The 16,388-nt window shown below is 38.4% G+C and overlaps 1 protein-coding gene across 3 annotated transcripts in view; it reads left to right on the top strand.

Moving 5' to 3' along the window:
- Positions 1 to 16,388, top strand: part of CWF19L2 (CWF19 like cell cycle control factor 2) — an 80,061-nt gene that overhangs the window by 42,575 nt on the left and 21,098 nt on the right. For all 3 annotated transcript variants that reach the window (XM_051608815.1, XM_051608823.1, XM_051608826.1), the window contains 2 exons: positions 8,656 to 8,781; positions 10,845 to 10,982. In XM_051608815.1, coding sequence (XP_051464775.1) covers positions 8,656 to 8,781; positions 10,845 to 10,982 — 264 coding nt within the window. The remainder of the gene's footprint in view (positions 1 to 8,655; positions 8,782 to 10,844; positions 10,983 to 16,388) is intronic.

Genomic DNA, 16,388 nt, shown 5'->3' with positions numbered 1-16,388 from the left:
AACTATAGCACTTTTAAAGAGTAAAAAGGTGGGAAGGGAACTTGTGCATATTTATGTAGATGATATTAAACATGTAAGTAAACCATTGATGTTTGTATCAAACATGATACTTTTGCTCAAAAACATTACAGGAGGATGTCCAAAATCATAGAAGTTAATAATAATTTATGGTCAGATTTGGTAATTTTTCTTTTCTCAGTCTATAAAAGACATTTGCAAATAAAAGCAAAGGCAGATGCTTTAAGTTTGGTAGCAGTGTAGGGGAGTGTAATATTTGAAAGCAAAAAATTGGCCCTCCTAGGGATGGAAACTTAGTGAAGATTTTGGTTATCAGATGCATTAAAACAGTGGAGAAACGTTTGAGTTGGCACAGAGGCATCTCTGTTTTTTACTGATTTTCCACCCTTGCCCCAACTCATTGCCTGGTTCAGATCTAGATGATGCTCTTCTACTGCCTTTATGTTAGTGTGTTGGCATGCAGAAATAAGGCAAAGAACTAAAGCACAGCTCCTGTTAGGATCTGACATTTTGGAGCCTGTCTTCAAAGGCACATCAAGTCTGTTTTTCTGAGATGTAGAACACCTTGTGAATTCTGTTCATTTTGGGAAAATAATAGGCTGCTCAATACTGGCATCCTTTTTGAAATGTGTGTATTTTAAACATTTTAGTGAAGACACTTAAAGCTGGGAATGGATGTTTTAAAAAGGAATTGCATTCATGTAAGTTGACATAAGAATCTGATGTTTACTATTCTGTGTAGTTGCTGAGCAAAACAGCATTGCTGTTGTAATGTTTGTTGTTTTTAGGGATTTGTCTTTTTGCAAAGTAGCGTGTAAAATGAGGTGAAAATTTAGAGACTGGGAATGGAAAAGATGCAGCCATTTCCTGTCGAAAATTTGCCTTTTTTTTTTTTTTTTTTTTTTTTTTTTTGTCTCAGCAACATAAAGATGTGGGGAAGAAGGGATGTGGTTCACCTAAAGTCAGCAGATTTTTAGATACTCCATAGGAACACCTGTTTAAGGCTCAAGCCTCTTCACAGTTCTCAGTGAATAATCTAACACGTAACCATTTCTGAAGGGCCCTGTTCACGTGAGGTCCCCAGTCAGGTGCAACTTTCCACTCAGCCAGCTCCTGTTACCTGCTGCCCCTGCTTCTGCCTCTTGATTCAACGTGATCTCTGGGGAGAGCTGCCAAGCTGCCATATCCCTGCTTGGCCACATGGGTTTGGTAGGTTTGGGACAAGGTGGCTTTTTTCTTTTACAAGGTCTAGTTAATTTCAGAATAGTTAGCAACACTCTGGGTTTTTGAGTTGCTACTGCAACATCTGTGGTTATGTCTTCAGCTTCCAAACTTGTCCAGTTATCCAAGTCATAAAGAGAATGAGGGCATTGATCATGTTTCTTCTGATATATTCTGTTGGTGTTAACTTTGTCTTTGTTTTCCTTATCTGCTGTCTATAAATGTTAAAAATTATTCAATTTCCTTTCTCCCTTTTCATACTTCTCTTTTTATGATTTTCTTCTATGTGGTTATCTTGTGTTAAGTCTAAAATATTTAGCCTCTGAGTGTATTTCTCTTTTCCATAATTTCAAACAAAATGTTGTGCTTATGATAGATGGGTGAGTTTCACATTGTCACGTCAAGTGCTCCTTAGGAAACATTTTTTTCCATCTAATTCTGTTTATTAAATCTTGGCTTTTTCTTTGTTTTTTCTCTACCCCAGCTCCTTCAGCTGTTCAAATTATTCTACTCTCTGTCACAGTACTGAGCCTTACTAGTTCATAGTTTGTTTATGCAGTACAATATTCACAAATATCTACCTGTTTTGTTTGGGGTTTTTTGTGGGTTGTGTTGTGGTTTTTTGTTTATATTTTGTTCTAAATGTGAAAGAAAAGGCCAGTGCCCTAGGAACTTGCATTGGTTACCTCTTTGTTATTGTAACCAGAGTAGTCCATTTGTATTTCTCTCCCATTTAAAAGTGGGGCTTAGGTTCTGCTGCTTTTCCCTAATGTTGTTTTGTGTTGTTTTGGTTTTTTTCTCCACCCTGTTTTCCTTTGTCTTTGCTCGTCTAACACTGATTGATCTTTGTTGCTGTTATGTTTTAAAATTAATAGTGCTTTAATGCTATAGCAATAACTAGGTCTCACACCTCTGAACAGCATAGTGATGACAAGAAAACCCAGTTGCCCTCTCTGATTGTCTCTGCCAGGCTTGACACTTAGTACCTGGCAAATGTGGGGTGGAGGCACACGGCCTTTTCCCCTGTTGCAATGCATCACCTCTTCTTCTCTCAATAGAGAGAAAATCCTTATCTTGTGGAAAAATAAGTTGAGGCAGGTATGCTTTATAAAATGAGATTTGCCTTTGGTGATGTGAAAGAGATAAGTTTGACTTTGTAGACAGCTTTTTGGTCCTTCTACTTTGTTTGGCTTTTCTTGGAAACATAGAATTAAGCCATTAAAGCAGCATACTTAGGTATCTACAGAATTTTCAAATTTTATTTGGGTTTCTGGGACAAGCTTTCATTAGGCAAGGATGGCAGATGTAAAGCAGACATAAATTGTTTGGTGGAAAACAGCTTCAAATTGAGATTAATAAAGTTATTTATAAGTTTTGACAAAGGCTGTTCTCGTTTCACCAGATTTAGTGATGCCTCCATTATTTGCTCTAATTTAATCAATCAATTTACCTAAATATCTTAATAATGTAATCAGGAAGCTCTCAGGCTTTTTATTTTTTTGTAAGAAGTTCTTAATCTCTTCAGAAAGTTAAATACTTATTTTTCTGGTGAAGAAGTTAATATTTTTCTTTTTATTATTATATGTGTGTGTGTGTTTGTGTGTATACACACACATATATATATTTCAAATATGAGATCACCCCTGTGAAGTAGGAATGTGCTATTGTTCCTGTTTCAGAGTGGGAATGTGCTATTGTTCCTGTTTCAGAGTGATCTGAGCTGACCTGACTCTTGACAGGACATGCATCACCTGAATGGATGTCTGTCAGCTGAAAATGTAGTAACTTCAATTCCAAATGAGAAGGTAGCTGGTGGTAGCAGATGAAGGCATGGGAAGTCTGAGGGCTGGGCACATAAAGGGAGTGATATGGCACAGCACTCAGCACTCCCGTACTTTACTTGTAGTCAGTTGGCAACAATAGTGAAAGCTGCAGCTGTAAGCACCTAGAAATGGAAATTGAAGTAGCTGAGGCATAATGACGTATTTAAGTAGTCATTTGGGAAATGGATATATTCATTCAGTTGCATGGTATTTTTTCTCAAGGACTGGCATCCATGGGAGTGTCTTCATCACTGAGCAATGTGATAATATAACGGGAAAGCTGGGGAGGGACTTTTTACAAGGGCTTGTAATGAGAGGACAAAAGGTAATGGATCAGAACTTGAAGCAGGGAGATTTATGTTGGGCATGAGGAGGAAATTATTTTCTGTGAGGGTGGTGAGACACTGGATCAGGTTGCCCAGGGAAGTTGTGGAAGCTCCGTCCCTGGAAGTGTTCAAGGCCAGGTTTGATGGAGCCCTGAGCAACCTGGTCAAGTGGAAGGTGGCCCTGCCCATGCAGGTGGGGAGTGGACTAGATGATCTTTAAGGTCCCTTCTGACTCAAACCACTCTGTATTATATGATTCTGTGATAATGCTTTGTTTTCATACATGCTGATAAATTCTGTCTGGCTTACTGAGTCCCCCATGTGTCATTTTCTCTCCTGCTGTGCAGGTTTTCCAGGACTCCTCCTCCTCCTCCTCTCTCTGCTCTGTGGGTAGTGAAGTAATAGGAGATAGATCTGTAATCTTCATGAGCTGCATTGAAGTGAAATGAGTGAATGATATTCCTTCTAACCCCAAACACTCTATGATTCTATGATTTTTACAAAAGGGTGTATTTTTCTGATTGAAATGTGTTGTCACAGCCTTTTTTTATGTACTCAAGTATTAATGATCAGTTGAGCTAAGTCAACCACTGATAAAACTTAGGGATAAATGTTCTTATTCCAGGCATTCAGATTGTGTTTTGATATGGATTTGATGTTAAGCCATACGTCTCTGGCAAAATTGGAGCAGTTTTGGGCATTCTCATGAGCATAGCTTGATACAGCTCCAGAACTTCACTGATAAAAACTTAGGTGTCCATAAGATTTTAAGTACTGAAGGGTAGACTAGGAGTTCTGAGGTTACAGGTTTTTGTCCAAACTAAGATGATGTCCCAGGTAGCTAATTGCATGAGGCAGTTGTTTCCTTCTTGTCTTATAGTTCTGAAGATGCCCATTATAATAGGGATTTACACTATCTGGCAAAATGTTCCTGTTGTAGAAGGAAACTGTGAGGTCTTCTGTGTTTTCGTTAGGATAGTGAATTTACTCTCTGTTCACCTGTCACTGGCTGTCAGATTGAAGTGCAGGCAAACTGTTGGCAGCTTACTTTTTGGGTTCTGATAAAGAAAAATAAACATTATCAGTAGTTTTCATATTAAACTTCTATCCATGTAAGTATCTATGTCTAATGGTAAGGACCACTCTGTGAACTTTTTTCTTTCTAAAATCCAGCTTTTAATGTGTTCACAGCTCTTCTGTTTTTCCTCTTTGTAAAATAATCTCAGGAGAACTGTCAGTCACAGCTAAGAGGTTTTTTTGTTGAAATTTTTTTTTTTTTTTTTTCCCCCTACAACTGAAATAGAGATTTAGGAGCATAATGCAGAATGGTCATGCGCTTTTTTTGATAGCTTCCCTATGTAAGTTGTGACATGCATCTTGTGATACATCTTCAGTAGTGATCTGCCTTCCAAATCTGAAATGAAAGTTTGAAAAACTCAAGCCCAGAGGGCTAGTTCTGGAACCTGTATTATTTTAATTTGGGTTGGGGGACATGGTGCTTTGTGAACTCCCGTTTGCAAAAAAGCCTCTTTTATTCAGAATTCTGAGAGATACAACGAAGGGAGAATGACACTGTTCCCTAATGGTCTTTATTCAGTGTAAATAAAAGGTGTATGTCAGACAAAGGACTCAGTTAACTCCTTGCACAATTTCTACATCCGATAGTTCCTGTTTGGAAGTTTTGAACTCTTACACCAATTATAATAAGCATACTAAAGAAAAAAGAAAATACATAGTTATCTTTTGTTTGCCTCATAGGTCATAAAAAGATCTCCATGCTTTGTTAGCTAATAGTAATTGTGAAGTAGCTGGTAAGATGCGCATTTAGCTGTCTTTGTTTCATTAGAACTAGGTTAGAACTTGTTGACTCCAGTAATAGCAGTAAGCAAACTGGGTTTTTTTGCTAATATTAAAAGATTTCTTGCTGATCTGTTGATTACAAGGAAAACAAAGGCAATGTGGAGACTTGAAAAGCTCTACATCCATTGTAAATAAGCAGTTGTGTTATGTTCTATATAAAGAACACAGGAAGTCTCCTTAAAGACTGTTTTGTATCTGTAACAATGTTAAATATTAAAATTTAGAATATAAAATTGCTGATATTACAAAGCATGTTAATCTGAAAGTATTATTACAATAAATTAATTTCTGTTTGGTTTTATGGAGAAGGGAAATGACGTTATATATTTTTAGTATTTGACAGAACTCATTATTTCACTTGACCATGTTTGAAGGCTACATACTTATGTCATTAATAAAATGAGTTATTTCAAAATGTTTTTCTACTGCATTTTGTCCAGAGCTAGAGCAGTTCTGGTAGAATTACTGCTTTAAGCTTGTTTCAGTCACCCATTTGCCCCTAAATCTTACTATTTTATGTGGTCTTTTGAAAATTACTTTTTTACAGTTCTTCTGTGAGTACTAAGTTGGTGTAATACTTGTGATGTAAGTAGCTGTAAGATGCATGTGTATGATTAAGGGTAGCATTTTGGCCTCTGGAGTTCTTATTACATAATCTACAAGATGGAAAACAGTTCAAGATGTGATTAGCTGGCTCACAGACTTGGTTTTTTGATTTGCTGTCAGTCAGGGATCCCAAGTCTTTTTTCTACAGAGTTGTCTTCTAGTGTCTTGTCTTCAGCCTTTGCTAATGCATGAGTTTGTCCCCAGCTAAAAGACATAGCATTTGTTTCAGATTCCTGACAGCTCCTTATGAATGGCCACCCTACCCTCAAGTCATCAGCCGTGTCCCTGACCCGCCTTTTTGGCATCTCAGCAAACTTCCCAAGAACGCATTCTGTACCCTTGTTCAGGGTGTTGAAGTTCTGTGGATCCCTCTATCAACCCTTGAGGAGTAGCATCTGTAACAGTTTTAACTATGAGGAGTGCCAGTTAGACTTCCAAGTATTGACAGCTTCTCTTTGAGCCTGGTAATCTGGACAATTTCCCACTCATCTTACGGTTTACATGTCCCTCCAGTTTGGCAACAATCCTGCTGTGAGACTGCATTGAAAACCTTGCAAACATCAAGGTAAACAACATTCTTGGTACTTTCCTTGTGCACTGAGCCAGTCATCTCACCACAGAGGGCAGATTTATCAGGCATGATTTGCCAGTTGCAAATCCATGTTGGCTGTTCCCAGTCACTTTGCTGTTGTACTTTGAAAGGGCGTTCATGAGGACTTGTACTGTAATTTTACTGGGGAATGAGGTGAGGGTGGGCATCCCAGGTTGTTCCCCAGGTGTTTCTTCTTCATCTTTTTGAAGGTGACTGTATACCTTCAGCTTTTTTCCAGGAGCATCCACTGATCACCGCTGCTTTTCAGAATAGATAGAAAAAGACCTCTTGTCTATCTTAATCAGTATATGCATCCTATCTAGATCCATAAACTAGCATAAGTGGTCCTGAAGTTGGTATTTCTTTCCTGCAGGTTGCACTTCTCCAAACTCTATTGCAAGGCACTGGGGTCTGAGAGCAGAGGGCAGATCTTCCACTGCCTGAGGGCAGACCTTGCTGGTAAAGACTAGCAAGGTATTGAGTGTCTTAGCCTCTTTTTGTCTTTTATGGCCTTTGTTGCTAGGTTTTTCCTCTCTTTCAGAAGTGGACCTGTATTGTCCTTGCTGGTAGGAGAATATCCAGTATGCTCAAAGAATTCCTTCTTGTTCTTCACATATCTTGCTGGTTTCACCTTCAGATGTGATTTTCCTAATTCTATCCCTGCATGCCTGTGTTGCTGTGTTCCTTCTGGGTGTTTAGTCTCAGCTTCCACCTTCTGTAAGCTTGTTTTTGTTAGAACTTGCCCACTTAGCCAACAGCAGATCGAATAGGCCCATCTCATCCTCTGTGGAGGTTGTATTTGAAGATCAACCAGCTTTTGTGGGCACCTTTGTCATTCATGACCATCTCCCACAAGATCCAGGAGAGCAGATCCCTGAATAAACTGAAGTCCATTTCCCTACAATTCACGGTTTGTCTTTGTTCTGTTACTTGGTTTACTCACTTCACCTTAGAATCTTAAGCTCCAGTATCTCATGGTTGCTGCAGCCGAGGCAGCTGCTGACTTTCATGTCCCTCATTAGACGTTGTGTTTTTTTTTTTTAAATATAAATGTAACTGTAGCAAATTCATTAGAACAACACCCCTATTCAGTTTATTCAGCATCTGTATCAATAGTCATCCTTGCTGCATTCGAAGTCTGGATTGCTTGTGCCCTACAGTGTTAGTCTTCCAGCATATGAACTGATGGTTCTATTACACCAAGAGGACCAAGAGTGAGTGCATGAAAGCTCTTGTTGCCTTGGCCTTTGTGTGCATCTTACCTCACATTTCCAGCACCTCAAGCGCTTGGTTTAGACAGATTTGGAATATTTTCTCCTAATGATTCCCAAATTTATTTTTGGTTCACAGAAGTAGTAATTAAGTACAAGTGTAGTTTATTTGAGCCTGAATGTCTTTGCCATCCAAAGGAAGATTACTTATCTGGCATATGTCAGGCAAATGCTTGTTTTTCGAATGTTGTCATTTCTGCCTCAGTCTATAATTTAATTTTACCTAAATAATCAATGTACATCTACTCATCTGTTTCTTCACCAGAGAGAGAAAAACTTCTGTTGAGCTGTTTGTATTTCTATTCTGCATATCCTAGAATCAAGATGAAAAAAATTTCAGTGCTACATTGTGACAAAAAACGATCTTTACTGGTGCTAGGTGTAGTTTAGGAAAGAAAAGTCTTATATAATGAAATGTGGTGAAAAGCAATAGCTAATGTGTTGATTTGTTTGTTAAACAAGTTTTGAAAGGGAAAAAAAAATACACCAAAGACACACAAAAAACCACAAACCCCCCAGTCCATAAAAAGCCCAGAAATGGTAACATGCTGGAACTTTTCAGGAATGCTCTGTTAAAATGGTAGTGATGTATATTAATTCAATAGTATCTATTTAAGTCTTCAGAAGTATTTTATTTCTTCTGGGCATGAATCTTTATAGGAAAGAACCAACGATACAAACTTGGTTCTTTTTGGAAAGGATTTAACTCTGCATTTAGCTAGCTGAATATATTTTTGATATTCTGTTCTTTTTGAATGTGGAAGAGAATGGCTTGTGTAAGGTAATACTGTCCTCTTTGGGTTATAATGAACATGCAAAATATAAATAATGGTTATTTGCCCTTTAGGATTTTAAACATTTATTTAGTTTGGATTAGGTTTTCTTTTTAGTTTTGTCTGTACCATATTGTCAAAAATATATCTTAAAACCTGATACAGGCTTCAAGCCATCAAGAAGATGAACAAGTGGTCCTTGTCAGAACAGATGGAAGTGGCAGAGCATGGCCTGTGACTGCACCAACAGAACCACTGGAGCCAAAAGGAGGACGGAGAAAGCGGCAGATGGTAAGTTTTACAAATCATAGAGTAGACTCATAGACCGTCAAAGTTGGAAAAGACCTTCAAGATCATCAGGTCCAACAATCCACCCTAAAACCCTAACCACTATACAAACCATCTTGTGAAACGCCATGTCTACCTCTTTTTTGAACATCTCCAGGGACTGTGCCTCCACCACCTCCTTGGGCAGCCTGTTCTAATGTCTCACCACTCTTTCTGTGAAGAAATTTTTTGCTAATATCCAGCTTGAACCTCCCCTGGTGCAGCTTCACCTCTTTTCCTCTTGTCCTATCACTGGTCACTAGGGAGAAGAGGCCAACACCCAGCTCACCACAACCTTCTCTCAGGTAGTTGTAAAGAGCAGTGAGGTCTCCCCTCAGCCTTCTCTTCTCCAGGCTGAACAGCCCCAGCTCCTTCAGCCTCTCCTCATAAGACCTGTTCTCCAGACCCTTAATCAGCCTAGTTGCCCTTCTCTGCACCCTCTCCAGCACCTCCATGTCCTTCCTATACTGCAGTGCCCAAAGCAGTGCTTGAGGTGCAGCCTCACCAAGGCTGAGTAGAGGGGCAGGATCACCTCCCTGCTCCTGCTGGTCACACTATTCCTGGTGCAGGGCAGGATGCCATTGGTCTTCTTGGCCACCTGGGCACACTGCTAGCTCATGTTCCACCAGCTGTCAGTCAACACTCCCAGGTCCCTCTCTGCTGGGTAGCTCTCCAGCCATTCCTCCCCAAGCCTGTAGTGTTGCTGAGGGTTGTGGCCAAAGTGTAGGACTCAGCATTTGGCCTTATTAAAACTCATACAATTGGCCTTGGACCATCGATCCAGCCTGTCCGGATCCCTCTACCGAGCCTCCCTGCCCTCAGGCAGATCAACACTTCCACCCAACTTAGTGTCATATGCAGACTTACTGAGGGTGCACTCTGTCCCCTCATCCAAGGCATCAAATGTCAGTATTAAAGTGTAATTCTGAAATTATTTTATAGTTTTATGATGCTATCATGAATGAGTGTTTTGACTGTGTTTCCCTGGGGATCACTTTGGAGCTTATTTAAATGCACATACAAGAAAAAGTTTTTCAAATTATCACAAATCATAGCAGAGGAGTTTATATTACATAAAGTTACATAAATAATGACGATTAACAGAGGTGAATATTTCTGAAGTAAGAATGATTTTACTGAACTACTCAGGTCAGGAGCTAATTTTCCTTTTTTTTCTCCTGAGGAAAAATACTGCTACTGCTGATAATAAAAATTATGACCTAATCTTTGTAACAAAGCATTTTGGGCAACAGTGAGAAGCTTGGAAGCTGGAGCAGCTTCTTATTCTTAGGATATTTGCTTGCAACAGTAAATAAACTAATGTTTCAATCTTCTTGGAATAAGAGAAGCTGACAACACCTCATGTTTCTAGCAAGTATGCTCTTTATTAGTAGGACTGTTCGGTTTGTAACACTGCTGTGGAGGAGTGAAAGGTAAAAGAGGGTGAGGAATTGATTGTCATCTTCCTGTTGTTTCTATTCTGGAAAATATCATCTCTGCCTTATAATTAAGGTCATTCCCTATGCTCCTTCAGGATTTAGTTTAGTCCTGCCCTAAAGGAAAAACTCTGTTCTCTGGTGCACTCTGTCTAAGATGGCAACATTTCCCGGCAGAGGTACCACATTTATCTAAGCTTTCAGTAGTGTCTGTGACGGCTTGTGTTTCAGTGGTGTCTGGAACTTGAGGATTCAAAAGCTTCTACAAATAATGAAGATTGATTTTTGCAGTATTCCATTTTTGTTAGCTAATTAACTGTTTCAGAGAATGAATGTAAATATTTTCTGAGATTTAGCTCTGATAGCTTAAGGATATAAAGGCTATAGCGATTTCTACTTAGAGCTACTGATGCAATTGAAAAAAGGGAAAGGTGTTCTTTTCCTTATGTCAAGTGAAGCAGCAAGGCCAGTTGTTTCACATGGGCTTAGCTTGATTCATGATTCTTTAAACTTATCGAAGTTATTAGGATCTGAATTTTATAACTGATCTTTCTCACTAGGTTAATATTTATTTTCAATGTTTCTTTGCAGGTCACTACTCATGTAGATAAAGAAAGAGTCAGGTATTTTCAGGATGATGATAGTATGAATCTGAATGATTTGGTCAGAAATGAGAAGATGAGAACAGCAGAGGATCAAAACTCATTGTTTATGCGTATGGCATCAAAGGTAAGGTGTTATGTGTATGGCTTTTTAATTAAGCATTTTATTATTAGAAGTATCAGGAAGGACGTGAGACCTCAATGCTCTTGGTATGTTGCTTTTGATTGAGAATTCTGATTGTCTTCAGTAATAATCAAGTCTGTTGTAAGATGGTCCTGGTAGATGTTACCAAAGTGATGGAAACCTGCATGCATATAGGAAATACGGTGTGTTCAGTTCCTTCATAGAGGTTACTGTGCCTGTAGAATTCAGTGCTTTTGAGATGAACACTTTTAGAGTGTTTTGTAAATTACTAGGTTACTTATGCCCAACAAAGCAGGTTTTCCCCACATTAGTCACGAATAAAATAAGTGTTTTCTTAGTGTTTAGAATGGCTCTTCCATCTAGAGATTACAAGAATAAATGAGATTTGAAGCAAACTACCTCAAATTCCATCAGGATGTCCTGGATAATGAGGTAATTTATGCTTGCAGGCCACAGAGATTTATATGTTATGGTTCCATGAGTGATTCCACTTAAAAGCGCAGCCAGTTCACACATAGTGCAGTGCAAATGAAATTATTAATTTCTGTCATCCAAACGGAATGATAAGGGATATTTTCTGTGCTTGATAGTTTGACAGGGTTAACTTCCAATAGCTACGATGTACAGTTTCTCTAGCATACTTCAGATTTTACTAGATGACTGCTCCAGTATTTTGTGTATTTTTATATTTTGTAGTATTGAGCAGGTTTTGAAAAAGCTTTTTAGCATGGAATTAGTATCATCACAGACAAGATTTGTTTTTACATTTATCTAGAAGGCAGACAAGATCCTGAAGAGTAGGTTTTGGTTAGGTTTTTTCTTACTAAAATTCATGGAATCATAAAATGGTTTGGGTTGGAAGGGACCTTAAAGATTATCTAGGGGCACCTTCCACTAGACCAGGTTGCTCAAACCCCATCCAACCTAGCCTTGAATACCACTATGGAGGTGACCCATGACCCTCCTCTGGACTTACTCCGAGACCTCCATGTCCTTCCTGTGCTGGGGACTCCAGAGCTGGACACAGTGCTCCAGGTGGGGTGTCACCAGAGTAGAGAGGGAGAATCACCTCCCTTGACCTGCTGGTCACACTTCTTTTGATGCACCCCAGAACATGGTTGGCTGTCTGGGCTGCAAGTGCAGATTGCTCACTCATGTTGAGCTTCTCATCAACCAACACCCCCAAGTCCTTTTCTTCAGAGCTGTTCTCAATCTATTCTCTGCCAAGCCTGTATTTTTGTTTGGGATTGTCCTGACCCAGGTGCAAAACCTTGCATCTGGCCTTGTTGAACCAGAGCTTGTGGAGGTTAAAAGAAAAAGAAAACCCGGAACCCAACCATTATTTTAAAAGTGCTTGTCTTATCCAAGTACGGAGAATGGAAAAGAGCTTGAGCCTAACAGACTTTGAATTAAGCTTTGATAAGAAAGATTGAAAAATAACCTTGAGGGAATTACTATAAGTAATTATTTTGAGCTTGCTAAAAGCATAAAACTAGGAATTAAATGAATTGGAATCAAGAAGCCTGCAGGAATGTGGTGTTGAAAAAACTTGATCAAGGTATAATTAGGGCATTTAGGAAAGATAAGTGCATGCCAGAGGAACTAATGAACTATTTTCATTAATACCCTGTATAAATGAGGTAAGAGTGATTCTTTTGCATGAGCCATTATTTACATGGAATAAATGAAAAACAGTCTCAACAGTGTCAGTAAAACAACTTTTTAGCTTGAATTTATAGAAATCAATTATTTTGAAAAGAAACTCTTATTTGAGATGAATAAGAACAAATTACTAAAACCAAGCGGTCCTCACTTAAGTGGTCTGAAAGAAGTCAGGTGTGACATGTTGAGCTATGAAATGCTGCATGTAGTCTTCATTCATCCTCAGGAACAGAAGATGGCAAGTATATTGGCAATCTTGAAAAACAGAACAGAGTGCAGGAATCAATGATTATTTTTTATTAGAACAGGTGACCAGTGGATTTGTCAGGAATGTATGTTCAATGCATACATAAACCATCTGGAGAAATGGATAATTTGATCTGGTGATTTGTTATTGTTACATAATTATTCAGGACTATCAAAACTGGAGGTCACTGTAAATTGTACATGATAGAATTCCAAAATACAAACAAAGCTGGGATTTTTCTAACATTGTGAAACTTATATCTGAACTGATTCTTAAGATTCACTTTAGCGAGTTACATGTACATATTTTAGCGGTGTGAGTCATCTGTCCTATTTTGAGTGCCGTCTGACAGACATTATGGGTATAAAAGGATTTAAGATGTCTCGCTCAGACACAGGAGATTATGCTGTAGACCTCATAAGGAGAAGGAGGTCCCACCATAGGTACTGAGGCAATAAATTCAGATGAAAGGCAGGGCTGATGAATGCAAAATTATGGTAATAGTGAAACTGAGTGAGCTATGTACGTACCGCAACAGGCTGTTTTAGTGCTTGATTTGAGAGTCTTTGTGAATCTGCAGACATCATCTTTGTGCTGGTGGGATTGTGAAAAAAGGGAATTTAGAACACATATAAAACTTACAAGACTACTGCAGTGCACCCATGGTGAACCTGTAGACACACCTGTGGCCAAAGGTACAGAACAGTGGCCATTTGATGAAAACATAAGGAAGATGTTTTTTTTTTCTTTATTGTTTGTTTGTGGTTTTGTTGTTGGCTTTTTTGTTGTTTCCCCTCCCCTCCACCCAGTGGAGAAGGAAATTCTACTCATTCTACTCATGCAGTAGATCATGGCATGCTGTGGGGGCCTTAGTTGTGAGTGGGAAGAAAAAGGATAGAGTGCTGTTGTTAAGTACAGTTTCGCTGGTAAATATTAAACAGGGAGATCTAGATAGGATTTTGGCTCAGGATTTCCACAGTGAAATGCTGAGAGCTTCATGTGTGTAGCAGAAGTGTCAGTTCTTAAAGACATGCCTTGTTTCTGGTTTTCCCCATACATTGGAGCCATTGCTGGAGATGGATTTTGCAACATTAAATGATCACATGAGATTAGAGTGAACAACTAAATTTAATATGTTTCATTCTAAAGGTTTCTTTCTTTTTGGACTTCTGTTTAGTTTAAGGATAATTTTTTAAAAAAATAATATTACATGAACATACTGAGTTTTCTGGCTTATGCCACTGCTTTATTTTTTGTTTGGGAGGTCTCTAAAGTTCCTACTGACTTGAATAAGCTTTGAATAAGATGCTGTGTATTGTGTTTCTTTTTTGTTCCTAGGCAAAGATATACTGCATCACATTATTTTATTATAACAAGCTTTTTGAATGAATAGCTAGCTCTCACATAAGCCTTTAAGATTGAGCCATATTATTTATTTACTAGTGAAGTGTGCTGGAGCTTGTGCTGAAAGTAATGTTTTGTCATTTACTGTTCAAGATGAAGTTGTTCTCTTTTGGCTGTACAGAGTTTCTGTTACCATAATATAGCCAGATATGTCTGGGGTTACTTTGTTTAGAGTTGTGGTGTGGTGTTTGTTTTTTTTTTTTTTCTTTATTGCTCTGCAGTCCTTATAACTCTTTGGTTATGCAGTGTGATCACCTTTTTTGAGCCCTTTAATCTGAAGTGAATTTAACAATGTGAACAGAGGAGCCTAAACCTTCCCTGTCTTTATCACCTCAGTCTTGTGCAGTGCATTCGCTCCTGCTTCTGTGCTGTGTTGGACCAGCCAGCAGTGTAATTCCCCATGCAGTTGTGGCTCTGGCCAGCTGTGGTTACCACTCAGCATATAGACTAAAGCACTATTTCCTTCATGGATTTTCCCAGGGCTTCTGTCACTTTTCCAGGTTATGCTAAAAAAATATTCCAGCCTCATGGCTGTTGAGGATGGAGGAAATGGGCACTGCCCACATGAACAAGAAAGAGTGAAAAAGACAGAGCTGAATGCTCTGCTCCACATGAATGCTACTTTCATGATACGTAGTGTTTTACTGGTATTTCAAATGATACACAGGCTAGTTGTTATGAATCTCTGAAGATAAGGATGTAATTGCAGTTTTGTAAAGGGAGGAGGAGATGTTGAAATAAAAAGGTGTAAGGTATAAAAGGATTTACTTTCTTAAAGGGAACTTGGAAGAAATATCAGTATGTAGACCCAAAATGTCTATCCATGAAACCTCTGTCTAATCCCATTGGCAACTAAAGGTCTATAAAACGTTCTCTCATGCCTGACTCCCACTCGGATTCACAGGCTAAACATCTGTTGTGGTCCAGCATTACTTGTCCTTACAAGTCTTTTTTTCCCCCCCCCTGTAAAGTTTGCTTTTCTCAAGAACTCCACAGGATCAGATGGAGGGAATATGTGATCTCCTTGCTATATGTTTGCCTGTTGAACCCATGTTTTACATTTAGATGAAAAGCAAATTCCAATTTCTCATTCCCCTCTTTCCCATTCTTCTTTTTCTAGTTGTGGTTGTAATACAACCCCTTGTACTTGATGCTCTTGTCTCCTGATACTTTTTAGCTTCTCTTCACAGCATGTTGATGTGGACATCGGTTATCTCTGTCAGTTTGCAGCCTATCCCACAGCCATCCCATGCATGCAATTATCTTGACTTTATGAGCATCATGAAAAAGCACCAGATCTTTGTCAGTGGTGAAAAAGCTTTTTTTAAACGAAAGTTTAAAATCCAACACTAATCTTTTTGATGTATAGAAAAAGCAGGCCTTAAAGTCTGATTCTTTAATTTTTCACTGTTATTCCTAAAGAAAAAAAACAACACTGAAATTACTGTGTTTCTATTTCTTATTTTCTTCAGCTTGAAAAGCAGACTAGGGTTTCATTACCACAGAAGTATGACTATAGGATACATAAAAGTCAACACAATATTTGAAAACTGTTGTTTTTTTCCTCCTGTTGGTTTTATAGTACAAAATACATGTAATGTCTTACATTTCACAAAGCTTTAAGCAGACTGTCTGTGGTTCCTTCTACCCTTGACTGTTTTAAGTAGTTCAGTTTTCCCAAATTCATGCTGCTAAGACTTATGTAATTCTTTCACTTATGTCAATAGATGCTTGTGGGCGTACAAAGACTCGTTTCTAGAACATTACGTCAATACAGATTACCTGCTATTTGAACACATAAATTCTGCTAAGGTTTTTTTTTTTCTTTTTGGTTATGTTTTACTAAAAGAAAGAAAGCTTAATTTGTGTTGTTTGTCACACCATTTAAATTTTGGCCATAAACTCATTTAAATATTTCTGCAGTAATTTGTAACATGAATTTAAATAGTGAAAAATGCAGAACTGTATTATTAATCCTGACCTTCATTTATGGATTTAGTAATGAGATATGCTGGTATTACAGGTCTGCATAAAGGGAATTTGCATGTTGCCTTTCCTTGGTTCTGAAGTATGTA

The sequence above is a fragment of the Apus apus genome, chromosome 1, assembly GCF_020740795.1.
Source record: "Apus apus isolate bApuApu2 chromosome 1, bApuApu2.pri.cur, whole genome shotgun sequence".
NCBI lineage: Eukaryota > Metazoa > Chordata > Aves > Apodiformes > Apodidae > Apus > Apus apus.
The sequence above is the reverse complement of the archived record's forward strand: the minus strand, read 5'-3'. Positions and strand labels throughout refer to the sequence as shown.